Genomic DNA, 27,894 nt, shown 5'->3' on the forward strand with positions numbered 1-27,894 from the left:
TGTCTGTTTGTTACACGACTTACCATCCTCAGAGATATGTATAGCACTGCCATTATTGATTTAAAATTCTATAAATAAAATTATCAAAGAATTTTTATAAAGTGGGTTTTGTTAATTGATTATATCAAAAATCGTCAAAACACAACAAAAACGCCAAATAATATATAAAATTGATTAATAAATTGAACACATTTCTATTGAGAATAAATATTGTATAATAAAAAAATAATATAAACATATATTTCTTGTGTATATATGTTTTAAAAAATAAATAAACCCGTTTATAACAATAATGATTTTATTTTAAAAATTTGTTTATTTATCAATCGTTGTTTTATCGATATCCAAAACCTCTCGTTTTGTATTTGCGATAATACATAGATTGTCATCGCATAAAGTATTAATTATCAGTACGTTATTTGCTATCAATTTTTATTGTTTGAAATATCATGAATTGATTTATAATAAATTATTTTTGTAAAAAAAAATAAAAATTGTTGGATTAATTTGTTTTGTGATTTTGATAAATAAATCGACTTTTTCGATAATTTAAATGTCTGTCAAATGTTTTCATTTAAACCAAGGTTAGTCTAGTGGTAAATCAAAAAATAGAAATAGATTATTTTTTTTTGTAAAAATCAACTCCAAGAATCATCTTTCAAAAAATCCATAAATAGTATTTTTAAAAGAAAATCATGTGTTTCAAAATATACCTTTTTGATCTTAGGCAAAAAAATCCAAATTGAAAGAAATTATGTTTAAGATATTTACCATCCTCAGAAAAATTAACAATCCTCATGAATCCCTTAAATAAAATTTTTTGACAAAATTCACTCATTTACGACAAATGGATTGTTTTTCTGCTGGATTTTCGACAAATAGACGCCTTTGACTGTATTTAAATTTTTAATTAAAACCAAATGTTTTATTAACATTTATATTTGTTTTAATAAAATAATTTTATACAATCAAATGTTTTTTTGTTTTAATTAAATACTAATATTATTGATATATTATTATAAAATGAGTGTTATTAATTATAAATTAAAAATCTGAAGTAAACAAAATACTTTAAAAACAAATTAAAAGCACCAAAATGACCATTTTCTGTTCACACCAATATCATCAAATTTTGTAATATAAGGTATTCTTTCTTTTTATGACCAGGATGAAGTTCTTTGATTGAAATTAATATTAAATAAAAATATCATTTTGTGCTTTTGTATCATTAAGATCTTTTTGGTTGCGCTGTTCTTTTTTTAATCATATTGTGAAACATTTCACAATACTTGTTAGTGAGTTGTTCTTTTTGATAATTCAGTCGAACTTTCAAATGTTCTCCATTCACGGCTTTTTTAAGTGCAATATCAAGTATTTCATTAGAATTGCATTTTTGATTTGGTTGTGATTGTACATTTTGATATTTTAAAACATCTTTTTTCTCGATGGAATCACCAATGGATGGCTCTGTTTCATTATCAAGTATTTCCATATGCAATGGAAGTGTTGGGCGTACAATTGGCGCAAATTTGATGTTTTCTTGTTTGAGTTGTTCAAAACAAGGAAAATTAACATGTTTCATTTGTGAAACTGTGCTGTTTACATTTTCAACTCTTTTCATATCTGACTGTTGTTGTATATGTTGATTTAAAATGGTATTTTCATTTTTTACTGTTTCTGTTTGCACATCTTTATTTGTTAAGTGTGCAACCGTGTTTTGGAGTTTAACTTGTAAATAATGAGGCAACTGTTGATATATTTCTTGTGCTACTTTTTTGTGTTTGTTTTTGTTTTCAACTCTTTCTGCATTGGACTGTTGCTGTACTTTTGAAGCCAAAATAACATTTTCGTTATCAACGAGTTCCATATGAACATTTGAAGTTGGGCGTATAATTGGAGGAAACTTGATGTTTTCTTGTTTAACTTTGGTATAATAAGGAAACTGAGAAGCTGTACGTTGTGGACCAGTACAATTAATTTCGACTGTTTTTGCATCTAAACGAAATTGTTGTCCGTTTGTTGTTTTCAAACCACAATACATTGGTTGAATGACACTTTGTGTTTCCTTCAAAGCCTTAAAATTTCCACATTGACTCTTTTGAGTTATCCGAGTCAAATCTGCAGCCTGACAAGAACTTTGATTTAACTGTTCGTTGTGTATAGGCTGCAGACTCTGTTGTGAAATTGAAGTATTTTGTATGGATGGTAAAGTGTTACAACCAACCAAATTGTACAACGATTGTATTAAACCTGATGATGTGTTTTGATGTGTTTGGCTACTACTTTGAGTTGTATTTTGCATCACACTTTGTTGTGTATTTTGACACAATTGATCACATTGCTCACTGTTTACATTTGATTTACAGACTGTGACTTCCTGAATGGTTTCTTTCTTTGGATTGTCGAATCTTTTTGAACCAACGCATAGTGACCTTTCTTTGTTGATTTCTTTTTTCTCCTTTTCCTCTTGTTCCTTTGTAATATTGAATTCTTCTTCTGATCCGGATCTCTCATAAACTTTTACTACCTTTTCCATAGACAACAAGTTATTTGTCATTTTTACAATTTGTTCTCTTTGTTTTGTAAAACTTTCTTTTTCGATCATTGGTTGTAATGTTAGTTTAACAACGTTTTGTTTTTTGTATTTTTCTTGTATGTTTCTTTCATATTGTTTAGATGCTGGTTTGTTTTTTGAAAAACAAGAATTTTCAATGCCGAATAGTCCATTTTCACGGTTTCGAAATAATTGCGGATGTGTAACATAATAATTGTAATGAAGAATTGGGTTTATAATATGTTCTTTTTCGTACACACAGAATTTGTATATAAAGCCATTTTCGTTTTTAGTTGAATTAATAATGACATAATAACAATGTATGATATAAACAACGCATTCATACATAAGGGATTCATGAGGATTGTTAATTTTTCTGAGGATGGTAAATATCTTAAACATAATTTCTTTCAATTTGGATTTTTTTGCCTAAGATCAAAAAGGTATATTTTGAAACACATGATTTTCTTTTAAAAATACTATTTATGGATTTTTTGAAAGATGATTCTTGGAGTTGATTTTTACAAAAAAAAATAATCTATTTCTATTTTTTGATTTACCACTAGACTAACCTTGGTTTAAATGAAAACATTTGACAGACATTTAAATTATCGAAAAAGTCGATTTATTTATCAAAATCACAAAACAAATTAATCCAACAATTTTTATTTTTTTTTACAAAAATAATTTATTATAAATCAATTCATGATATTTCAAACAATAAAAATTGATAGCAAATAACGTACTGATAATTAATACTTTATGCGATGACAATCTATGTATTATCGCAAATACAAAACGAGAGGTTTTGGATATCGATAAAACAACGATTGATAAATAAACAAATTTTTAAAATAAAATCATTATTGTTATAAACGGGTTTATTTATTTTTTAAAACATATATACACAAGAAATATATGTTTATATTATTTTTTTATTATACAATATTTATTCTCAATAGAAATGTGTTCAATTTATTAATCAATTTTATATATTATTTGGCGTTTTTGTTGTGTTTTGACGATTTTTGATATAATCAATTAACAAAACCCACTTTATAAAAATTCTTTGATAATTTTATTTATAGAATTTTAAATCAATAATGGCAGTGCTATACATATCTCTGAGGATGGTAAGTCGTGTAACAAACAGACATTGTCAACACAGACTTAAACATCTAAAAAGTGAAATGACGTGTTCCCATATTCAAAAATAGTAACTTACTCAATATACATTTCAGATGGATGTAAAAGTGATAACTTTCTATTTCTGTCATCCTCAGAAAATAATTGCCATCCTCAGAACTGTAAATCTGTTTAAAACACAAGTTAATATCAAAATGAAACAATCATATTAAAATATACACAATATGATTAACTTTGTTATTACAATAAATTTGAATAATTGCATAAATTACAAAATTATTAATAAATTTGTTATTTTAAAATCACATTTTTAGAAAATCAGTGTTTTCGACTTTTTCAATTTTCATTTTGATTGAAAAACAATTATCAATTTAAACGTAAATTTCAATTATTGTGTTATAAAGACGGATTCGATAATAATATCAATAAGTATATAATCATAATATGAACAAGTTTAATTCATGTTTTGTTATTTCCCGTCTCAAGTAAGCGAGATATAATTATTGTTTTTGTTTACTGATTATTGTGGCGATTTTTTGATTGTATTTAATTTTTTGGCATTTATGACAAATTATTACCATTATTTAAAAATTGAACTTTGACTCGAAATATTAAGTGTAAATTATAACTTGAGTTATGAGAGTGGGCCTTATGGGGAACTGAACCTTATGGATTTTATTTTTGTATCCTCAGAAAAATATATTTTAATAAGGATAGTTTTAATCCTGAGGATACACCTTATCCTCAAGAAACCCTTTAACATACCCCAATTGCATTGAGGTGGTTTTCACAAATTTAAACATAGAAGTAATTAACATTAATGTTAAAACACTTAAGCTGTTCATTTGATTTTATCAATTTACAATAGCTTTATATATAGTTTTACACAAAATGAGAAAACTATTTTTGTGACTAATAATGGAACAAAACATCTTTTTGTTCATGTTTAAGGAACAAAAAAACCTTTTTTTTAACAAATTTGATATTTGTGGAAATAAAATATTTGAAGTTTTTGTTTGGAGAAAAATAATTACTAAATTATATGACAAATTTACTAAAAATTTTAGCATTTGTTATATAATAGTATAAATAGAATATCACATTGTTATACCAAAAATGTTATTTATTTTAACATTTCAATACCAGTAAGTGTATTTTTATTTTTTGAAGTTCAATTTCCAAAAAACAGTTAGTTATATAGTGTATTATTTTAACAATAGAAAAAAACTATATTTATTATACTTTTTGGGATTTTACCATACCTGTCTATGTTTAAATTTTTTGCTGCTATTTTTGTTTATATTTTAATTTCCCTAAAAATCAAAATCAAAAGATAAATATTTAAAAGGTATAATGTTTAAAGAACAACTGTATAACGAAATATTTTTAATCAAAAATCGTTTTAAATACCAGTCACATATTTTTTCATTCTAGTAGTTTTACTTACATTTGTCAAAAATGTGAGTTAAAATACAATTATTTCGACATATTCGTTCATAAGTTGAGTTTCCACGTGTATTAAAAACACTTGTTTTAATTCGTTTTATTCCTTTTGAGAGTATTTGTTGTATTACTACGTTGTTTTTATACTATTATAACTGAAATATTTTAAGTATAAAAATTAGTCAAAAAATTATTAAACGCTTTTAATTTGCTTTTAAAACCAAAAATTAACATTAGTGTATTATGGTTATCTTAATTTACTTAAATTTTAATAATAAAAACAATGAATGTTTAATTTATAGAATATTTATTAGTTATTATCCATATTAAATTAATAAAACAATTCACATTGATGTATTAGAAACACGTTGCATGTTGTTAATAATCTCGTTGATATCAATTCTTTCTTTTGGATTTTGTTTCCACGAAAGTTGAATAATGTGATAAATTCCTTCTGGTATTACTTCACATCTGTTCAGTCTTTTTCCTTCCATAACAAACTCTGCTATTTTCCATGGAAACTTGAATTCATTGATTGGATACGCTTCTTCCCATTTGAAGCACTCATACATTGTTATTGCAAATGAGAATATGTCTGCACTTTTTGTGTATTTCTGTTTCAAAAGCACTTCAGGTGCCATGTACACTGGTGTGCCAACACCTTTAGTGAACGTCATGTTGGTCATCAACAAGTTCACATTTCTTGCACTTCCAAAATCAGTCAATTTAGCATTCACTTTATCATTTAAATCCAATGAAAACACTAATATGTTGTCTGGCTTGATGTCTCTGTGTAATATCCCATTTGAGTATAAATAACTTATCCCATTTGCTGCATCTATCATCATTTTTATTTTAAGTTTAATACAAACATCTGAACTTGGTTTATGATTCGTTAAGTCTTGTAAAGACCCAAATGGTGCAAATTCAGTCACCATACATACTTTGTTTGGAATAAATACGGCGCCATAGAAATGGACAATATACTCACTTCTAAATTTGTCCAACATTGTAACTTCTTTTTCAAAAGATGACAATAACGAGTTTCCAACCATTTCTTTCAATTTTTTAATAGCAACTTCGTTTCCTCTGTAAGTTCCTTTGTAAACAATACCAAAACCACCTTCACCAAGCTTTTTGTCTTCATTTAATTCTTCATAATCCAATTTTGTTGATATCTGAGTTATAGCAACCAAATTAATTTGAGTTTCTGCAGTGATTCCACTTTTAAAATTCACAGAAAACAATGTGATTTTATCTTTAATTTTGCACGAACATTTTGGTTTTATAAACATTTCAAATTCGACTGCTTTGTTCTTTTTTAAAGTAATTACAAGAGGTTCAGTTCGAATAGTATATTTCTCTGTGTTGTTTTTAGTAGAAAATTGCACTTTTATTGTGTTCTTTCCGAAATTTCCAACACATAATAACTCGCGCGACTCTTTGTCGACTGGAATCGTTTCCTCGTAGTTTTTTCCTTCAAATTCAATTTCATTTTTGTTCACAAAAACATCAGAAATCGAAGTTTTGGTGAAATGAATGTTCGACTTTCTGACATCGAAAATGCACGTCTTTTGTTGCACCTTTTTAATTTGATAGTGGCGATTAATTTGAATTAAAATAAAGAGTACAATGAACAAGACAAGAGTGATAATAATGAGAACAAATATCACAACAATCAATATCACCCACCACACCACTTTTGTTTGGCAAGACGTGTTCGAGTAATTTGGTGTGTGCCAAAAAGTGCATTTCGTGCATTTAGAGTTTGTCACTTCAACACAATTTTCAATTGAACTTTTCGAGTAACATTTGGAATCTATCAAGATATAATCTTCTACACAGGAAGTGCATATTCCAGTTGTTCCACAAGTGGAACAATTAAAAGTTGTTGAGTTACAGGAGACACAAAACTGATTTTGTTGGTAAAAACCAGTTGAACATTTTAAACATCCACTTTGACTTTTAAATTCGCAATTTACAAGTAAATCATATGAGATACACTGTGTGTTGTTTGTGAGTAAAAAGTAATTTGTAAAACAACTTAAACATGTTTTTTCAGTGTTGCACTCATTACAATTTTCTATACAATTTTTGCACTGGCCATATTCGTCTCTGTAAAATCCAATATCACATAAAGCGCACAGAGATTGTGAAGGGACAAGTTTCTTGCAATTGGTGATGACTTCTGAATTAGAAAAACACTTTCCATCCGACAAAAAGTAATTTTTGTTGCAAGTAAGACACAAAATCTTGTTGTAACAATCCATACAATTTTCAGAACAAATTTCACATTGATAATTTGATAAGAAATAGCCCGTTATACAGCTGATACATCGGTCTTTTTCAACATTCATTCGATCACAATTATCTTCTTGATTTGTCAATGGGAAACATGTAGATGTGTTATTATAAACAGTATTGTTTTCACATAATAAACAATTATCAAATTTAGTTGAAATTGAACAATTGATATTTGAAGTGCACACTCCACTTTCATTAATATATTTATTGACTTGTTGACACCCACTACAAAAAGTATTTGAGCTTTGAATACAACCACTTTGGGTCATTTTAATGCATTTTCCTTTATTATTAATAACTCCATTTAATGTACATTTAAGACAATCGTGTGTATCACAAAGGGAACACATTTCACCATATTTATTTGAACAATTTTGACAAGTATTTTCTCTATTGTAATAACCATTTTCACATATAATTAAATTGTCGTTGTTTGAAAGAATAACTCCATTTAGTGGAGTGCAAACTCCATTGTTCAATAAACTTTTGTTATCACATATTATACAAGAACTTTCGTTATTACAATTAATACAATTTTCACCACAATTTTCACACTTATTCGATTTAATAAAATATCCAATTGCGCATTTGATTGTTTTACCTGATATTATTAGTAATGAATTATTATCATAAAATAATACATTTTCACAGTTTCCATAAACGTCGACAATATACTCTTTATCACATAAAACACATTTTCCTTTGACGCAATGAAGACAATTAGTCGGACAAGTTAACATTGATATTTATCAACTTCGCTTCCAGTTTCACAAGCTTCACAAACAGCCAATGTTTGTTTTTTGAATATTGTTGTACATTTAGTATCTATAACTTCGCAATTTCCACTTGATAGATATGAGTCATTTTTACATAAATGACAACTTCCATCTTCTAACTTGGAATAAAAGAGCAAACATTGATTTGTTTCATTGAATGACACCATTTTATAAGCATCAGTTGTTTTTCTCATCTCCTTTTTTGATAATTTTGTTGGAGTGGTAAACCCAAATTTAGAACCTAAAATCCATTTCTTACTCATTTGTGAAATTTCAATGTTTTCACAATTTTTTGAAGAGTTGTTAATATAAATCACGTTTTCATTTTGGTCTTTAAATTTAGAAGTAAAAGTGTATTTTTTAATAAAATCAAGTTGCGTTGTGTTTTGCATAAATATTCCATTAAAATCAATGTTTTGTTCGAGTTTTATGTTTTGAATTACAATTGTTGAATTAACAGAAGAAAGTGGGCAGTGTAGGACTTGACTGTCATAACTGTTGTAATCATCAAAGTTTCCACTAATATAAGTACATGTAACGGTTGTATCAACATTGTTAGAGTTTAAATAAGATCGATATAATTTCCCACCAAGTAAATTATTAAACAAAAGTGTTGAAGATGAATTTTGAACTTCTTGAAATGAAATCAAATTGATATAATTGTCTTGGTAATTGTTAAAATTGACTTTTATATATATTGTGTCTGATATAAGTATACCACCTTTATGAATTTGAATAAGACTCGTTTTATCCCCAATTGTTGTCATATTATTGAGATTTATTGTGACACCTTCACCAATTGTTAAAGATTATTTTGAAGTCATTTTAATATACCCATTCGTGTAAAACTCGATTGATGAAGTAATTTTAAGTGGTACATTAAAAGTGGCACATTTGTGCAGTAGAAGTGTTTTTGTTGTAACGTTTGAAGTGGAAGTGACATTCACATCTTTAACATTAATCTCAATTCTGTTCCAAGTTTGTGGAGTTGAAATTTCATTCATTTGTGATGAGAGAATTTGAAGAGTCAAAGTATTTTGTGTGTTGTTGTTAAAGCAGTCCCCTCGATTCACTCCATCATACCCTTTTGGATCCCATATACCATTTTCAGTGTAATTACATAGACACATGTTATATTCACTTTTAGTTAAATACACTCGTTTCCCACATTTAGACAAAAGTGACGTCTTAACTTCAGAAAAATCTCCATCCAAAGCAAACAATATTTTGTTTGTTAAATTTGTTTCAGATATTATTATTTGTGTGTTAATTACGAGATTTTTTTTGAAGTAAAATTTCCCAATTGAAGTGATTTTCAAAGTTGATATATTACAATTTAAATTAAATATAATATTTTCATTTTCTAATATTTCTAAAGTGTCAAAATTAATTGTATTCTCGTGGGTTTCTAAACCATTTAATATGTATTTTCTATTGGGTTTAAATATTATTGAGAACCATTGAGTAACATTTACATAAATGTTAATATTTTCACTTTCACTTTTATTCTCGCCAATCGTTGTTAAATTTAAATCAAATAATGAACTGTTGTATCTACAATCCGGGAATGTATTTACATTATCCAATGTTATATTTTCATTCTCTGCATTACAATAACAAGTCGTATTAATTAAATTTGCGTATACATTAATTTCTGTTTTACCAAAATATAAAATTCTGTTATACCCATTTCGTTCACATACCGATCTTACATAAAAAACTGTTTTTAAAGATTCAAATGTCACATTTTCTTCTTTTGATTTTCCAGTAAATAAATATCTCCCATTAGTATATGGATCACCAACTAACTGAGATGTTTTAAATTGAAAAGTGACGGATTGTATCACGTTACCATCAATGAACAAATAAGCTATTTGTGTTATTGTTCTATAAAACTCAATCCAGAATCTTTGGTCAATATCTGAAAATAATACAATGCTTTGACTTTTTAACTGAATTGTTGGTCTCCATTTTTCGCCAATTGTTGTCCGACAAGAGTTTTCATTATTAAAACAACCAAAGGAAATAAAAAAATTTTCTGGTCGACCGCTGTCTACAAAATAAATTCTAACATTTTCATTTTTTTCTTGAATATATAATGCTTTTAAATTATTTGAATTTTGAAATGAAAATAATAAAATTGTATATTCATCCGTTTCGTTATCACGTAAAATCATTGTTTGAATAGAACAACACGTTTCTCTAAATGTAAAATTGTAATAATCATTATCGTCATCATCGTAATAATATTTTACTGTCCAACCACTTTTTTTACATGAATTTTTATTTTTGTCCAAACTAATTACTCCATTCTCTTCGCACCAAGAAATTGAATAACCAATAGACATGAAAAACAGTATAAAACATGACAACGTATTCTTCATTGTAATATAAAATAATATATTAAAGTACTTTTCAAAACAATAATAAAAAACAGACAAATATCTTTCATTGCTAATCAGAATAATTGTTTTTTGATAAAACAATGTTAAGTGTTTTGATATTTTAATAACTGAAAATATGTATTAAATATTAACAGTAATTTTAGAACTATAGTTTTAAATAATATTCAACAATAAAAATTTAACAAATTGTGTTTGTGGGTAAAAAATTATATTTAAAAAATACAATGAAAATATTGAAATGTTATTATTGATGTTTTTAAACATTTAGTATATTTTTGGGTATCATTTAAATTTTGATAATAAATTTAAATAACTTGAAATATACAACAATTTTATCAATATATTATTTTGATATATAAATATAAAATTTTTAATTTATTGTTATTATTAAAAATGTTTACAAAAAAATAAATAACATTTAAATAATTAGGAACAAATAAAATATACTATTGTTATAAATGTTATATTTTAAAAAAACATTTCAAATTGAAGAATTGTTTTAAATGTTTTCAAAAGTGTTAATTATTTGTAATTTATGTTTAAAGAAAAGTTATTCTAAAAACCTTACAACTATGACGTGTCAGTGCATCTTTGTTTATAGTATAATTATAATAAAACAATTATATGTTTATATGAATCAAAACAAGAAAACATAAACAAATTAATTTAAAACTATACTTCAATTAAAATACAATAACAAAACTATAACGATAGTTACACAATCCTTCACAATCGGTTTTTTGTTGAACCATGTAATTAAATTAATTATTTAATTATAGGGGCGTGACAAAAAATATTTTTTTATGTTCAATTTTTTAGCTTTGATTTTTTGGTCGTTAAGGCAGATCTTTTAAAAAAATCTCGAGATTTTGTAGATCGAAATTAGTTGTAAAAAAAACAATTAAAGCAAAGTATGTTTTTGGGTTAAAAACGGGCAAACATCAAATATTTTGTTAACGGTTGCCCACCCTAATAAAAACGTTATTATCACAATCACCTTCATAAGGTTAACCGATTAAAATAAACGAGACGCAAAAAAAGAGTTAAAAAAAATAAAATTGAAATTTTGGTTATTGTTTTTGTTTAGATAAAATGTGTAAAAATATTTTGAGATTTTTTTAAATTAAATAACTCACAATTCTTTTGCAAACACATTGTAATAAGTTTTTTCTACTCATTACCAGTGTTTGGGAAAAAAGTGGTCGATTATGTTTCAGATCTAAAGCTAAAATCGTATTAGAATAGTTGTAAAAACCTGGTGTCTGATCTCTCGCTGTTATGTGAAAACTGCTGAAAGATGCCTTTTTATACAATAGCAAATTTATATGTAAATTATTTTTAGATTTTTTTCTCATTTTTATATTTATAGAAAAAAAAACGCAATTTTTTGAATCTCGTGCATTTTGCAAAAGAAAAAAAATACCATTGGCCGGTTAAGCAAAGAATTAATACATTTCATACACAGAGAAAGTGGATATTATTACAAAAAAAACAATAATAAATAGTTTTTATCATAATGTACCATAATTAAAGAGTAATGAAAGGGTATTTTTTGGATTTCAATTATCTCAAATATTTTATTTTTCAAAAAACTATGTGTGTTGAAGTAATGCAAAGGCATTACTTCAACTTCCTCGGCGTAGTCCTAGATTTCAACTTGACCAGTTGTGCAAATTGCTTATATTACTGGTCTGCAACATACAAATTGTACTTTGGACACATTGCCAACTTTTTTTTGGGACAACACCATTGTATCAAATAACATGTGGTAACAACACTGCAACACGTCGATTATATGGAAAATGGAAAGCGGCTCCTATTTTGTGAACCATTGAGTGAACAATCTCAAGGAACGCGAAAACAATGGCCATGCCAATGGTAGCTGCATTGTGTATCTTTTATATTGCAACAAAACCCCGTTGAATAATGACCAAGTTGTCAAGACTAATTTGACTTCTTCTTTAGCATGACCATCTTTGTACTCATTTGCCATAACTGGGAAATAAGCTACAACCACATGAACCAACAAATCGATACCACAGTCTGCCAGAGCTCTTTTTGTTTATGAAGCACAGAACATTGGGTCGATGATAGCAACTGATGGAATCAATGAATAATCTGCAAGTGGGCACTTCTTGTTAGTCTCAAATTTTGAGGTGACAACAAATCGAGTGAATTCAGATGCCATGCCAGTAGTCAAGGATCTCATGAAACAAATTTGTGAGAAAGATGGCAAGAGTGTACACTGAAGAATTCAAGTTTGGTAAGAACTAGATTTTCTTCAAGATTTGTGTTCTTGCTGAGATTGAAGAGATTAGAGAAAACAGAATCACTGAAATTGTTGGTGGTCTTCATGTGTGTGCAAAAACCATCGCACAAAGAAAGCTTATTGAGCAGAAACACAATGAACAGATTGCTATTATTGTCATTTAAGACACCATCCACACTTGGTACCAATTCAGAAATTGGGTCTGGTTTAGATTGTTCCAAAAGGTCCGACCAACACTTAAGAGAAGAAGATTTGATGAGTGTTAACTCGCAACTAAGGACAAAAAAATTGAAGCTTTTAAGAAGAAGCTTGCTGAAGAAATTGCAAAGAGAGAAGCCGCTGAAAAGGCACTCGCTGAGATGAAAATCAAGAAGGTCGACTTGGAAGCTTTGGTCCAAAAGCTCAAAGACGAAATTGAAGAACTTAAAGAAGATATTGAGTCGAAGAAGATAGCACTTGATGAGGCTGATATAAAGTCACGAGAAGACCAAGAACACATTGAAGAACTCCAAGGTGATATTAAGAGAGGAAAGGAAGACTTGAGCAAGTTAACCACTGAGTACAAGAAACTTGAAGCTGATAAGCAAAGACTTTAAGATGGAATTACTGAACATAAAGTGACTATTGTTAAGAAGGATAGTGTCATCACTGAGTTGAACAAAAACATTGAAGATAAGGAAGGCGAAATTTCTGACTTAAAGAAGAAACTTGAAGCTAAAGAAGACAATTCAAAGGATCTTGAGACACAATTACGCGTGAAGGAAGACAACATTGCTGATTTGGAGAAACACGTCAAGATGTTGCAAAACACAATTTCTGATGTCAACGCACAGAATGAAGACACTGGCTCTGTTTGAATGATCTTGCCAATACCAATAATAATTTGAATAAGACTCAATTGGCTCTTGACGATGCTGAGAAGAAACTCGACCAACAAGTTGCTCCGAACAAGAATGTCTCAGACGATAGAGATGGGTATAACCAACAATTGCAAGCAGAGAAGACCAAGACCACTGCTTTGACCTCAGCAAGAATGCAGATGATAAGAATATTTTTGCTTTGAACTCAGAGAAAAACGAATTACAAGATAAAAATAGAAAATTTGTTGAGTTGACAAAGAGAATTGAAGACGGTCTGAATGACTCTGATATGTTGAAAGCACAGAAGGCCGACTACGAAAAATCCAAGTTTTGAAAAATGATATGGAGAAGACTGAAAAGGACTTGGCTGGTGCTAAATCGAATATGCACCAAAAAGACGTTGAAAGCAATAACTTGAACGAACAACTTGCCTAAACTGCTGATAACGAAGACAAGCTTGAAATTGATGCCAAGAACACGAATAAAAAAAGATGCTTAAAAGAAGCAACTGACTCAATTGAAAGCTGACAATGACAATTTGACTAAAGCCAAATCTGTTGTCGATGCCAAATTGAAAGACGATGAAAGAGAAAAAGCTGCTCTTAACGAAGAAGTTGAAAGCAGAAAACAATGAAATTAAAGAGAAGGTGAAGAATTTGGCGAATGACAGAGACCAACTTTCTTCTGAAAAGAAGAAGCTTCAAGACAAATATGACCAACTCAATAACTTAGTCTCTGGACACGAAGATGAGACCAACAACTTGAATGGTTCAATCAAAAAGTTACAAAGAGACTTAGAAGCAAACAACACTGAGTTGACTGAATTGAGAGACAGAACGGCTAAAGACAAGAAGAAAATAGTAGATTTGGAACAAAAAGTGCAAGACCTTGAAGATAGACAAGTTGGGACTTCAAATATCGACCAAACTGAGGTCATCAAGAGAGACAACCAAATTGCTGATTTGGAAAAGGCAGTTGCTGCGTTGAAAGATCAGAACACTCAACTTGATGCTGTTAAAAAGGATATAAAAAGTGGTCAATTGAAGACGCTTTGAATATTGAGAATAATGAATCACAGATTAATGCACTTGAAGCACAAAAGAAGATGGCTTTGGACGACAAAGCAGAGGCTGAGAAGACTGCCGCGGACCAATCTGATAAAAGAAAGAAGATGGAAGACTAAGTTAAAGCACTCAATGCACAAGTCTCATCACTTAAAGTCCAAGTCAGTGCACCAGCTTCTGTTGCTCAAGAAGAAGAGAAGAACATGTTGAATGCAAGATTTTCAAGCCCAATTAGATGAAGAAAGACAGAAGGCTTATAGTGCAGATGCTGCAAGAAAGGCTTCTGAGAGCAAATTGCAGAAAGTCCAATTCAACTTAGATGAAGCAAATAACACTAAAGAGAAGCCGAACTAAAAAGTGAATAAATTGACAGTACAAGTTGATCAACTCACCGACGAGAAGAAGAAGAAGAATGAAAAGGATTTGGAGGAAATGGACAAAATGATCAACGACTTGAATGCCGAAGTTGACAAGGCACACAAACAACTTGACACTGCAAATGATGACAGAGATGGCAATGAAACAATGAAACAGAAATACAAAGACGAACTGATGAGTGTTAGAACTGAACTTGATCAAGAATAAAAAGACCATGCCAAGACCCAATCGATTAAAGGAAAGTACAAGAAGGATATCGCTGAAATCACAGTCAGAGCTGAAACCCTTGAGAAGAACGTCCAGATGGTTGAACAAGGTCAAGACTATGAGAAATTAAAAGGCCGCTTCAGAAGAATTGATGAGAACAAAGACGGAACTCGACGAGAAACAAGACGAATGCGACAAACTTGAAGATGATATGTCTGAGATGAAGACTAAATTGGAAGCTCTTGAACAAGCTGCTAAGACTTATAAACAGTCGAAGAACACCTATGAGAAGAAATTGACTGAGTTGAATGAGCAACTTGGTCTTTAAAGAATAACTGCCCAATAGACTAAAACCCAGAAGAAGAAATATGCAGACAAACTCAGAGAAGTGATGGAGAACGAAAACGAATTTGGTGAATATAAGGAACAAGCTGAGAAGTCTATCAACTCGTTGACTGCTCAAAAGGCTGATTTACAGAAGGAACTTGAGAAAGAAAGAGCAATGAAACAAGAGGCTGATAAAGAAACTCAAAAACTTAGAGCTAAAGTCACTGATTCAGAAGCTAAATTGGCAGACGCTAGTGCTACTGGAGCTTCTTTTGCTAAATTGAAAGCGAAATATGAAACAGAATTGGAAGGAATCGAAACAGAAAAGGAAGAAGCACAAAACGCAGCTGATAAAGCTAAGAAACAAGCTAAACAGTATGCCAGAAATGTTGAAGAGGCCGAGAGAAAGCTTGCAGAATTTGAACAGAAAGAGTCTACTTTCAACACTCAAATTGGTAAGACACAAGCAGATATGAAGAAGACACAACAATCAGTCAGAGACGGCCAATTGAGAATTGTTGAGTTGGAAGACATATCAGAAAATTTGGTGAAGATCTGAACAACAAACAACTTGAAATTGATCGGGTGAGTGCAATTACTTTTGAAGACCAAGAACAATTCGATTCAAGTAAAACACGAAAAGACAAGGATAAATAATTATTATATTTTTGTTATAATTTTTATTAATTAAAATCTAGTTTAAATACAAGAGTATAGTTATTTAAAATATGATATTTTTATTATTTTTTATAGTTTAATTTCAACTAGATGCCTCGAGTCTCTGAAAGATGCCTTTTCAAATAATTTTCATTGAGTGATGGAGATATCCAATGACAAAAAAGATTGTGATGTTTTATTTTTAATAAGGAATTAGAGTTTTTATCACAAATTCATACAAATTGATAAAGTCATATTTACTTTATCAGTAGAACCCAAAAATACATTAAAAAGTAGTGATTCATCTTAACAACATCACTGATGTTTTTATTTATTTAAAATAGTCAATTTACTATATATATATACTGTCAATTGTAATATTCTAATTATGTGATAAAGTCTATTGATCTTTTCTTAGTTTGTTGTTTCAAAAAATAAATTGTGTTAACAAACTATTAAATTATAATTAATTATATCAACATTTGTGCTATTTGTTTTTAGATGAAAAATATTTATTATAATTTGATTTTAATATAATCATATAATTTGTAGTTTGAGAAAACCCATAATAAATAAAAATACCAAACTACTTTTCTATTAATATACTTCAAAAAGATACAACGGGACACAAAGAGTAGATATGCCGCAACTGTCGGAACTTGTTGTTCCGGCGAGTTGCGGCGTCGTGAATCCATCTCCGGAAGATACTAGACATAAAAGAGGAGATGCCTGAAAAATAAACATTTAAGATATCCTAATCGAGTGTTCGTTCCAGTGTTAGGTTTGAAGGGTAAAATCCATTTTCTTTCTGTCTGTCCTGCCCTTCAAAAAGGACAGATTTTGTTAAAACTGTGTACATTAATTCAAGTTGTGGTGACTTGGAAAATTACAAATATGACATTTATGGAGTCAACGTGTTGCAAAATTTGAATTAAAATAAAGGTGACAAAAAATCATTTAAGTTGGTAGACAACAACACTCTTTGGAGTAAAATTGTAATTATCAGTCAACTCGTTTTGTTTAAAGGTGAAAGTTTTTGCAATGACTTTCATCAATGCCATTTTTGTACACATACATATCATCATAACCAAATGAAAATAGACATGAATAGTTTTGAGAAAATAGCCAAAATTCAAAATTCGTGTTATTTCCACTCTTACCAAACTTTTTTGGATTCAAAGTGCCACTTCTCACAAGTGAAAAAATGTAAGAACTGCCGCTGTTGATATATTTGTCAACTGCATTGATATTTCCAGTGTACACGCCATTAAACTTGTTGTGATTTGTGTCTTCCACCAAAAAGCACAAGTTGCTTTTGTTCATTACTTTTTTATCAAAAACTGAGGTTCCTGTTGACCAGTCGTCTTTGTTAGAGTCAAACACAACACTTGCAATCTTCATTCCTGTCAACTTCTCAAGACTAGCTTTCTTTTTCTCTTCTTCTTCATCGTGTTGTTTCTTTGAATTGATGTATTTTTCCGATTTCATAATTTGATCAATTTTATTGTTTTTTGCTTGTCTGATTCTGTCTATTTCATCTTCATGTGGTTTTGTGTCCATTTGGCACTTCTCCTCGTAAAGTGCAAAATTTACATTATATATCTCATACGACTTATCATTGTCACTCTGTATTGAATATAGACTTATATCACTTTTGATTTTGTTTGACGCGTTATCCAAATCGGTGACGATTGTGTTGAGTGAAGTTGTGATGTTCTTCTTTCTATCAAACACCTCATCAAGTCTGTCGAAGTGTCCCTCTGCATTTTCAATGCGTTGATCAATGTCGAGTGACTTGTCGTCAACAAAGTTGTATTCCTTTTTAGAATTGATGAGGTCTGACACCGCCTTTGCTGCGTTAGTGCAGAGTGTTGAGAGTGCAATTAACTCGTTTTCCATGTATGTTAATAGAGTTTTTATATTTAATTTTATAAATCTCATTTAAAATGATCATTATTTCATTCAAAATGATTTTTTTCCAATCAAAAACAAAAAACAAAAATATTCAAACTTATATAATATGATTTTAATTGAGATAAAAGATATTCAAAATTTGTAATTAAACCCAAAATCACGGAATTGCAGGATGAAAAATAATTACTTGACAAAGAATTAATTGATTGAAAGAAAAAATGATTAACCAAAATGCCCAAATAATGATTTTTATTAGTTTTTTAGGTTTATTTTTTCAGGGAATTACCACTCATTCTATTTTTATAATTAGAAATTAGTTGACAAAGACTAAAAACAGCGTTTTATTTTTTCCAAAAACAAAAATGAAACTGAACTCAATTATAAAACGTCTCTTCGAATGGTTCAGTTCTGGATCTCCTCCAATTCTCAAATTGTGAGTGCGAAGGCTCAAATCTCTGTTGAAGCGCGTCAACAGGACCGCCATAGACTTGGTGATCTCCATGGTATAATACATGGAAGTTGTCACAAATACTGGGCAATTTGAGTTTTTAAAATGGAAATGGATTGCTCCAAGTTACCTGAAAATTCGATTTGTTGGGTTAAATGGTTGATATGCCTGACAAAAACCGAAGTTTCTGGTGCTCTCTTTCTCTCTCTTTTTAAATCAGATATCGAAACAGTCTCAATTTCATTGTGTGGAGCAGAGAGTCTTCTGGCTATTACCACATTTGAAAACACATTGGCTTGGAAAAACGCACTAAACTCTTCAACAAGACGACTGGCAGATTTGATGTCAACATAAAAAACAAATCTGTTGTTGGTCAATCTTGAAACCATACCTGCTCGGCGAAAAGACGCAATTACAACTTCATGTGATGCAGAGGTATCCAAAGAGTTGAGAATTTTGGATAACGAGTTTTTGAGGCGTTGATCAGAAGCTGCTCTTGTGTTTGAGTCTTTGGTGGCGTCATTTGAAATAATGTTGTCTGCAGAAATTGCACTGACCAACTCTTTCATCGCTCCTGTTACGTCAAGTGTACTTTTTAATACTTTCTTCCCAACAACTCCTTCTACAATATTTCCCATCTCTTTAGTGGTGATTGGTTTGGTGGTGTTTTGTCTTTCTCGAATTGTTTCCAACAACAACGGCATTCTCGATTGATTAATTTCTCGTTTTCTTCCAGACTTCCCTTCGACATCGTCATACAAGTTGTTGAGGCGGGCCGTCGAGGGTGAGACACCCAAAACTTTGGCTTTTGTTTTAATTAAAACCTTTTCAAGCCAATTTTCACTTCTCAACAATTTCATTTGTTGTTGGAGTGTTTGGCATTCCATTGTTTCTGTTGCATGGGTTTCACAGAAATCTAATAAATCACGGGCACAACTTTATTTTGTGTTGTTGTGCAACACGCTCAAATTATTTTTTTTGAAGCGGGTTTTTTCTGTGGTTTGGACATGAATATTGAGTTCTGAAACCAGCTGTATTTATCATTTTTATTTTAATTAATGGTTAATTTTATTAATAATTATGATATGAATTGTTTCAAAAAATTGTCTTTATTATTCCCCAATAATTTGACATCTAATCGCAATATATTTTTTAAAATTTGGGTGATTTCCCGTTTCGTTATGTAACAATTGACTCTTTATTTTCTATTTTTCATGTTATTAAAAAAATAAATTTAAAAAACAATTGTGTGACCATAACTTTGATACTCGTGATTGTGTATAGTTTGCTTCAATACAAATGTCGTTTATAATAAAGAGGAGTACTCAAATTTAACTATAATATAATTTTTCAATTTCGTTTCTTATTTTACTCAAAAAATGAAAGGGGGTGAAAAAAAGCACTTTCATTTTCTTTTTTTAATAAACAACAATGATTATGTATAATGTAACACCTATAATGTTCAATAAACAGCTCTTAATGTTATACAATTGAAAAATAATTGTCATACTGTCAACGATCGTTTTTATGTTAGTCATTGTTTGTGTTCTATTTTTCGAACATGGTGAAAAAAGCACTTTTATTCATTCATTCAGAAACTATATTAACTATATTGAACTATACTTGTTTTTTGAATTACAAAAAAAAACATTTTTCGATTCTAAATTGAAAATGTTATACATTTTATAAAATCAACACATAAAAATGTTGAGATTGAGAAGAAAACTATTTGTTTCAAAAATACACTCCTTTGTTAAAAATAGTTTTATTTGCTCAAAAACATATTTTCAATATTATTTCAAAAATGCGAAGAAATTTGTAACTTTTTTTGAAATACAAACATAAACCGAACCTTTATTTAATCAACAACCTTTTTTACCATGACTATAATATTAAATAGACATCATTTTTAAAAAAAAATTAAACGGATACTTTTAATTGTATTTCAATCGTATCAATTATTTCATACAAGAATAATATTTAAAATTAAGAATTGTATATTTTCATATTTCTTTTAAGCTTTAATTATTTACTGTTATTAATTATCCAAATTTTTATAAATTTAAATATTATAAAAATGTTTATGTTTTGTCATCGTAATAAATAAAAGATTTATTGACAAATATCTTTATACAATTATATATTAAAGAATACATAACAATTCGAAGATATAAAATATATAATGTTTTATATATAACTTCATTAATTATTAAATCAATACATAATAATATACATAAATTTTATTTAAGAATTGGTTTTTTTAAAAATAAATAAATTGCACATAATATTTTGATATTTTAATATATTTTGTTATTTAATTAAATATTGTAATCTATTAACAAATTCACCTAATGTTCATACATAATATTATAAATTATATTAAATTTATTTTGAATATAAATAATTCTATTGTTTATTTTTCGTTATGGAAATTAAAGTTTTAATTTATAGTTTTGTGTTTGAAAACTTATAAACTAACCAATGAATTATTTACTGAATATATTATGTATTTTGTTTCACTCAACAAAAAATTATTATTTATTATAAAAATTTATATTACAAATTTCATTAAAATAATAAATTTATAATTAAATATTTAAGTTGACGGAATTAAATAATATAGTTTAATTTTTTAATTTTATTACAATTAATATAAAATATTTATGAAATTTACTTTAAAATATTTGTTATAAACATTAAAAATAAACTAAATTTATGTAATTAAAAACACACAAAAATAAATACCATCTCGTGGTTATAAATTGTGTTATTACTCTGAAATTGACTGAATAGATAAGTCAAGCTTTATTGAAAATGAAAAGTGTAGCGAAACATTAATTCCGTCTTTAAAACACACCCAAAACACATCAAGTCAATTCCCTAACGGCAAAAGACGCAAGTGTCAAAACTCAGTGTTAAAAGGGTTTTATGAAAGTGCATTATCATTCGTTGTTTGTAAATGTAAACTTAATCAATTTACCAACAATAAATTTGCTCGATTACCTAGTGAAAATAAAATTCAAGCCTGCACGTATAATCGACAAACTTAATTCTGAACACGTGTCAAAAATACCAAAAATCATAAGAAACCAATGAACAAGAAAAAACGAATTGAAAAGTTAAATGTTATTTGGACAATAATATGTGTCTTTTAATTGAATTGTTACATATTTGTTTGTATGAATCCCAATTTAGAATTAATATATTTAAATAATTCCCAAAGATGGATTCTTTGTTTTCATACTATTTTTACATTTTTACATTGTTTTTCATTTTTTGTGTTTGATATAACAATTATTATTTTACAAAATGTTATTTAAAAACAATTTTGAATAACAATTTTCTGCTCCCTTGTTCTATAATTGTCACTTGCAAAAGCCAAAATAATAATTTATGGTCCGTTAAAAAACGTGTATAAAATTGCCACAAAAAAAAACAGAAAAAAAAATAACACAGAAAAACGGAATTGTGCCGACCCATGTTGTTTTTTTTTGATGGCGTTGCATTTGTCTACTTGAGTTTTGTCTTTTTTTCTGAAAAAACTTTTAAGAAAACCCGCTTTTTTTAATCAATTTCCCACAAAAAAAGTTGATTCATTTGACTTGCTAAGATTAAATTACATTTAAAAACAACGCAGGTACTTCAGTTGAATTAAAAAATCAATTATTAATTTTTTAAACCTCTATTAAAAAAACTATAAAAAATAATTATGTAAAACAATTCAAATTGTTGTGTTGTATTTTATTCCTCTTTGCAAATTTCATGTTATAAAAATATTCATTTGAAAACATTTAACTCGTCGCTTATCTTAAATAAAAAATATAATTATAGATAAACATGTTTCAACTATGAAAAGATATATGTTTGCTCTTCTTCTTGTAACTTTGGCTACAGCAAAATACGCTGTTGTTTCTCACGATGATGGATCTTCTGCGGTATACAAATTTGGTCAATGCTACTATTTGTTGTTAGATACATACATAAAAATAGAAGAAAGTGGTGACAAAGTTAAAGTATACACGTCTAATAAATGTGGAGATTGGAAAAACAAGGCAGCTCCGAAATTGTAGGGTATAAGAGCCAAAGTGACTTGCCAGACTATTATTTTGTTGGATATTCATATTCTGATGCCAATGATTGTGAATTAAGTGAAAGTAAAGGTCATCCCCTCGAAGTGTTATATAAACAGTGCACTAAATCATCAGTATCTTCTTTCTCTGTAAAGGCTGAAATAAAAGACAAAAAGATTACATTAACAAATTATAAGACTGAAGACTGCACTGGAGCTGCTGATACTACCACAGAACCCAAAGTCTTTGAACTCGAAAAATGCATACATATTGATGGTTCAAACCGCATGTTTTCGGAAGGTGCATTTGAAGTCTTTGCGTTCCTTGGTCTTTTCATTGTTTTCTTGTTTTAAATTTTAAAACATTTTGCTTTGAATATTTGTTGTTTTTTTTAAATGTTAACACGAATTTGTGAAACATGCTAAAATATTTGATTTATTATCATAAAAATAGAATTATTGGTTGTCATAGCAAAAGTGGTTGTCATGAAAACAATATTATCAAAAACAAAAAATCTTTTTTTTCAAAAATTCTTCCAGTGTTATGAGTAAGTCTATTATCAAATGAAATCGTAAATATTAATTAATTTGTTTTATGATATTATATAAGGCATTAAACGAATGTAAATATTAACATTTTTAAATTTTAAACAATAATAAAAAGTGTGTATTTGAAAAAGTCTTATTAAAGGATGTATTCTTGTGTTTTTTAATGAATTCCACAACAGTAAAAGATATAGACAATAAAGACAATAAAAACAACAATCAACACAAAAGTTTGGTTAATTTGAACACAATAACAGCTTTCATAACGAAATGTCATATTTGTTATATAGCGTCATATTAAACGTTGTTTATCAATGAATGCCAAACGATTAATTATTCACTTTCAACGTTATAAATATACAAACCTGATAATCGTGATTATTGTTTGTTTGATTTGCACATCCATAACATCAGTTCATTTTATATCGTGACGACAAGATACATTCATTTTTGATTGTGAAGATAAGTAAAATCTTTTTGTTGTTTTTCTGTTTATTGTTATAAAAATAGTCTTTTTTGAAATTTTTATTTTATTGACAACCACTTTCACTGAAAAAAAAATCAAACTACCACAGGCTTCCCGTAAATTTACTTGTTAAACAACTAAAAAATTATGGTTATTTAAATATATATTTATAATAATACTTTTTAATATTCATGACAACCACTTTTTCTTGCATCTGTAAACAAACTGTGTTTAAATAAGGACAAACTTTTCCCACCCTCACCCCTCCAAATATATAATTTGTTTACACTCTTCAGAAGTTTTATTTTTCGAACATTATTAAAAATAAGTATTTTCATTTTTTTCAAAAACTATATTAACTATATTGAACTATACTTGTTTTTGGATAACAACAAAAATTGTTCGAAATTGAAAATGTTATACAATTTACAAAATCAACACTCAAAAATAAAACAACTTAGAAGAAAACAACTTGTTTGGGAAAATGCATTATTAAATAAAAATAGTTTTATTTGTTAAAAAGCATTTTTCTATAATATTTATATGATGTGAAGAAATTTGTAACTTAACAGGTAGAATAAATGCTCTGCAAGAATAAAAGCGATTTAGTCAAGATAACAGTTTTATATAAATTGTTTTAAAATTTATTGTATAGTTATATTTTTTAATATTCCGCATTATAATTCTAAAAACTAGGTTTACAAAGGAAAACTTATTCTATGAAATTGTCCAAGTTGTGAAAGTCGGTGTGTAAATCGTTTTTTATTGCTGAAGAAAGTTGAGTTTGCTGAAATAAAACACAACGAACTTCAATTTGTTTCTTCGAAAATCTTTATTGAGGACAATTGATTGTCGAAAAACCCAGAAAAAGTTCGAATTTTTTGTTCATTTTTTATTATTTTTTTAACAAAAAAATTATATTTTATTGCAAAAATACAAAAACTTAAAATCGAAACCATGCGAGTGCACCTTATTTTCACACTCCTTAGGAATGGATTCCTCATTCGTTCAGAACTGCATTTTGTGGCCAAACTGATAAACAACATATTAAGGTGCCACAAGTTGAAAAGTTGAGTGTTTCCACTCCCAGTCGTTTTTAGAGTCCCCGTCGAACAAGTGATATACATCTCGTTTTATTTTTTCACTCCCTTTTTTGAAAATTTTTACGAAAATTGAAGCAAAACATGAATAATGGTAAAGAAAATAATAATAAGACGAGTGTTTTGAATTAAAACGTTTGTAGTGGTAAAAAGACTTTGCATGTGTCCATCCAGGTTTTCAGTGTTTTATGTTCTGAAATCCTCAAAACTCATACTTTTGAAGCAAAATTGTTTTGTGTTGCATTTATTAATATAAAAAACGTGTAAATGGTAATGCAGCACTTCTATCCCCCGTGCAGATTAAAGTTAAAAAAGACAGGGAGGTTTTATCATGCAAGCCTGGAGTGCGTCAGCTATATCTTTTTGGTGATAATAAACAACATATTGGTGATGTTTTGTGTGTTTTGCTGAAAAGAGGTTAACGAATTAATTTTATGCCGTGAAAATAGACCACATTTTTTTCTATGTTTTTTGGTAAATCTTGGCGTTATGGAAAAGTTTTCGTCTAACAATTGCTTTGCTTTGGTATAAAATGTATGCATCAGTTTAAAGTTTTTGTATTTTTTCGTGTTTTTTACTTGAGGCAAAACAAAAACAAGGTTAAAACAATTAAATAAATTGCTTGTGACTGGTATTACAGCGCTTTTTTCCGCCGGGTAGATAAATCTGCCAAAACTGCATTTTGATAGTTTGGAGAGAAAAAACAGTAAAAACACATAGATAACGACCTTGTACGTCTTCTTTGGTTGTAATTGCTCAAGCAAAACTCGACTGAAAAAACATAGTGAAACAGTTTCAACATGACATCCTTTCAATTGGTGTGTATTGCTTAGTTCAATAAAAAAGATCAAAAAGAAATTAAAGGTGTTGGATTTAGTGTTGTCGAAACACTCCCCGAATATTCCAGGAAATTATTTGGGGAATTTTATTTTTTTTATCAAATTCCCGAACCGATTCCGGAATCAAAAAATATTCGGGAATATTTTTAACCTCGGTTCGGGAACATCCTGATTCCCAAACTTAAAATTGGTGTGTTCCCGAACCAATAAGTTCCCGAACACACAAGTTCCCGAACTTCATAAAAAAATATTCCCAAACTTTTGATTCCGGAACATGGCGGTTCCCGAACCGATTCCGGAATCACCAGTATTATATTAAAAATTTATTAATAAGCAAACTAAAAAAATAACAACTTTGTTTTAATATTAAAATAGTAAAAAAATTAAATTATTCAAAAAACAATTGAATAATATTTGTCCAATCATAAAAAACTTGTACAGTCACAAACCGTACTTAAATGTTTTTAATTATCGTTCATTTTAAAACGTTAAACAAATTTAATAATCATACACCAATAAGAATCAAATCAAAATAATAAAAATAATCAATTTTTAATTTACACATAACTTTTTCAAGCATCTGTTTTTTCTTGGCTATTATATTATGTTAATACAAATAAATACTCTGTTTGTTTTTTATATAATAATATTATAATAATCATTTCAAATAAATTGTTAATTTTTAAACCAAATTGGATTTTTATAATACCCATTTTGTTTTTAAAATTATTAATAATATCCAAAATGCAATTTATTGACATTGAATTAAACTATTCAATGATTTTTTAAACGTTGTCTGGTTGACTAAATTACATTTATAACGTTTAAACAAAATTTATGTAAAAAAATCAAAAACTTTAAATATAAATGAAACTTTAATATAATGGTATTTTTTAAAAAATATAAATTTTCAAATTTTAAAAAAAATAACAATCAAATATTAAATATGTACAACATTTTGTATGTTTACTTTATGTTTTTTCAATCTATAATAATAGAATGAATTTGTTTTCTATATATATTACACAATAAACGTTTTATCATTTTGTTGATTATCATAGTTTTTTAAAATTACAATTCCAATTACCCAAGTCTTTTTTTGATACCTAAAATGTTTATTTCTTTTGTTAATCCGTACGTTACAATACCACAATTTCTGCTATAATTATTTTAGAAACCAATGTTGATAATTATCAGTTTCATTTATTTATTCAATAAAACTAAAAATAAAAATAAAAATTTAAAAGTTTCATATAATAAAAATGATTTTTGATAATTGTTCATTAGAAATACACAAAAAAAATATGAATATTATTTGTAATATAATTTGTTTTTACTCATTTTAAAAATCTTTCGTTTTTATTTTAAAATAATTTATTGATATTTTTTCAATAACAATAAATTGTTCAAAAATTATCATTTTAAATTGAATAAATTTTAATAAATTGTTTATACTTCGATTGTTACACAAATCATTTTTAAACGTTGATATCAAAATTTGTCAGGTCGAATTGTTTAATCATTAAAATAGACATAGTGTTTAATAATTATATTTATTGTGTTTGTTTTAGATATTTTTATTTTATAAAGTAGAATTTTAAATAACAATTGAATTGTTTTATATTTTACAAAATAAGACTAACTTGATATTGATTAAGTTGTAAATTTTATAACAAATTTGAAAACAATAAAACTCAAATTCAATAAATTAACAACATAATTAAAATGTATGAACAAAAAAGACAGTATCAAAATACATAAAAAATGTGCGTTTTTTGATTTTGTAACTTGTATGTAATAAATTGATAAGTATACAACATATAAAGTTTGAAATCACATAGTGAACAACAGGAAATAAATTAAAAAGTTAACTTCGAAGTAATCACAAATTTTGGTTTATGATATGTAAAGACAAATATTTATCATCTTATTAATTGGGTGTGAGTTGTAATAGTAAGTGTTATTATTAAATGTTTGTAACTTTTTTGTTTTGTCTTTGGAATATAGATTAAAATTTTCTCAATTAATTACAATTTGTGTAACAAATATTTTTTGAGATATTTGCACATGATAAGTTACATTGTGTTAATATGTTTAATGTACTAATCGGTATATTATTTTT

The 27,894-nt window shown here is 27.9% G+C and overlaps 8 protein-coding genes across 8 annotated transcripts; 4 read left to right on the forward strand and 4 right to left on the reverse strand.

Annotated features, from left to right (window-relative positions):
- Positions 1-1,228: 1,228 nt before the first annotated feature.
- Positions 1,229-2,557, reverse strand: EIN_160340 (hypothetical protein; the record flags this gene model as incomplete). The annotated part of the gene is made up of 1 exon (XM_004185828.1): positions 1,229-2,557. One exon carries the CDS (start codon positions 2,555-2,557, stop codon positions 1,229-1,231), a length of 1,329 nt encoding a protein of 442 aa, XP_004185876.1.
- A 2,930-nt stretch (positions 2,558-5,487) lies between these two features.
- EIN_160350 (protein serine/threonine kinase, putative) lies at positions 5,488-8,187 on the reverse strand (the record flags this gene model as incomplete). Its single annotated transcript, XM_004185829.1, has 1 exon — positions 5,488-8,187. The coding sequence occupies one exon, from the start codon at positions 8,185-8,187 to the stop codon at positions 5,488-5,490; it is 2,700 nt and encodes an 899-aa protein (XP_004185877.1).
- An 845-nt stretch (positions 8,188-9,032) lies between these two features.
- Positions 9,033-10,607, reverse strand: EIN_160360 (hypothetical protein; the record flags this gene model as incomplete). Its single annotated transcript, XM_004185830.1, has 1 exon — positions 9,033-10,607. The coding sequence occupies one exon, from the start codon at positions 10,605-10,607 to the stop codon at positions 9,033-9,035; it is 1,575 nt and encodes a 524-aa protein (XP_004185878.1).
- Positions 10,608-13,032: 2,425 nt separating this feature from the next.
- EIN_160370 (hypothetical protein) lies at positions 13,033-13,960 on the forward strand (the record flags this gene model as incomplete). The annotated part of the gene is made up of 4 exons (XM_004185831.1): positions 13,033-13,158; positions 13,200-13,456; positions 13,538-13,748; positions 13,790-13,960. 4 exons carry the CDS (start codon positions 13,033-13,035, stop codon positions 13,958-13,960), a joined length of 765 nt encoding a protein of 254 aa, XP_004185879.1.
- A 378-nt stretch (positions 13,961-14,338) lies between these two features.
- On the forward strand, positions 14,339-14,812 carry EIN_160380 (hypothetical protein; the record flags this gene model as incomplete). The annotated part of the gene is made up of 1 exon (XM_004185832.1): positions 14,339-14,812. One exon carries the CDS (start codon positions 14,339-14,341, stop codon positions 14,810-14,812), a length of 474 nt encoding a protein of 157 aa, XP_004185880.1.
- A 985-nt stretch (positions 14,813-15,797) lies between these two features.
- Positions 15,798-16,292, forward strand: EIN_160390 (hypothetical protein; the record flags this gene model as incomplete). The annotated part of the gene is made up of 1 exon (XM_004185833.1): positions 15,798-16,292. The coding sequence occupies one exon, from the start codon at positions 15,798-15,800 to the stop codon at positions 16,290-16,292; it is 495 nt and encodes a 164-aa protein (XP_004185881.1).
- Positions 16,293-18,826: 2,534 nt separating this feature from the next.
- EIN_160400 (hypothetical protein) lies at positions 18,827-19,639 on the reverse strand (the record flags this gene model as incomplete). Its single annotated transcript, XM_004185834.1, has 1 exon — positions 18,827-19,639. One exon carries the CDS (start codon positions 19,637-19,639, stop codon positions 18,827-18,829), a length of 813 nt encoding a protein of 270 aa, XP_004185882.1.
- Positions 19,640-22,782: 3,143 nt separating this feature from the next.
- On the forward strand, positions 22,783-23,175 carry EIN_160410 (hypothetical protein; the record flags this gene model as incomplete). The annotated part of the gene is made up of 1 exon (XM_004185835.1): positions 22,783-23,175. One exon carries the CDS (start codon positions 22,783-22,785, stop codon positions 23,173-23,175), a length of 393 nt encoding a protein of 130 aa, XP_004185883.1.
- Positions 23,176-27,894: the final 4,719 nt, after the last annotated feature.

This window comes from Entamoeba invadens (genome assembly GCF_000330505.1).
Source record: "Entamoeba invadens IP1 unplaced genomic scaffold scaff_1105074724785, whole genome shotgun sequence".
Classification (NCBI taxonomy): Eukaryota; Evosea; order Mastigamoebida; family Endamoebidae; genus Entamoeba; species Entamoeba invadens.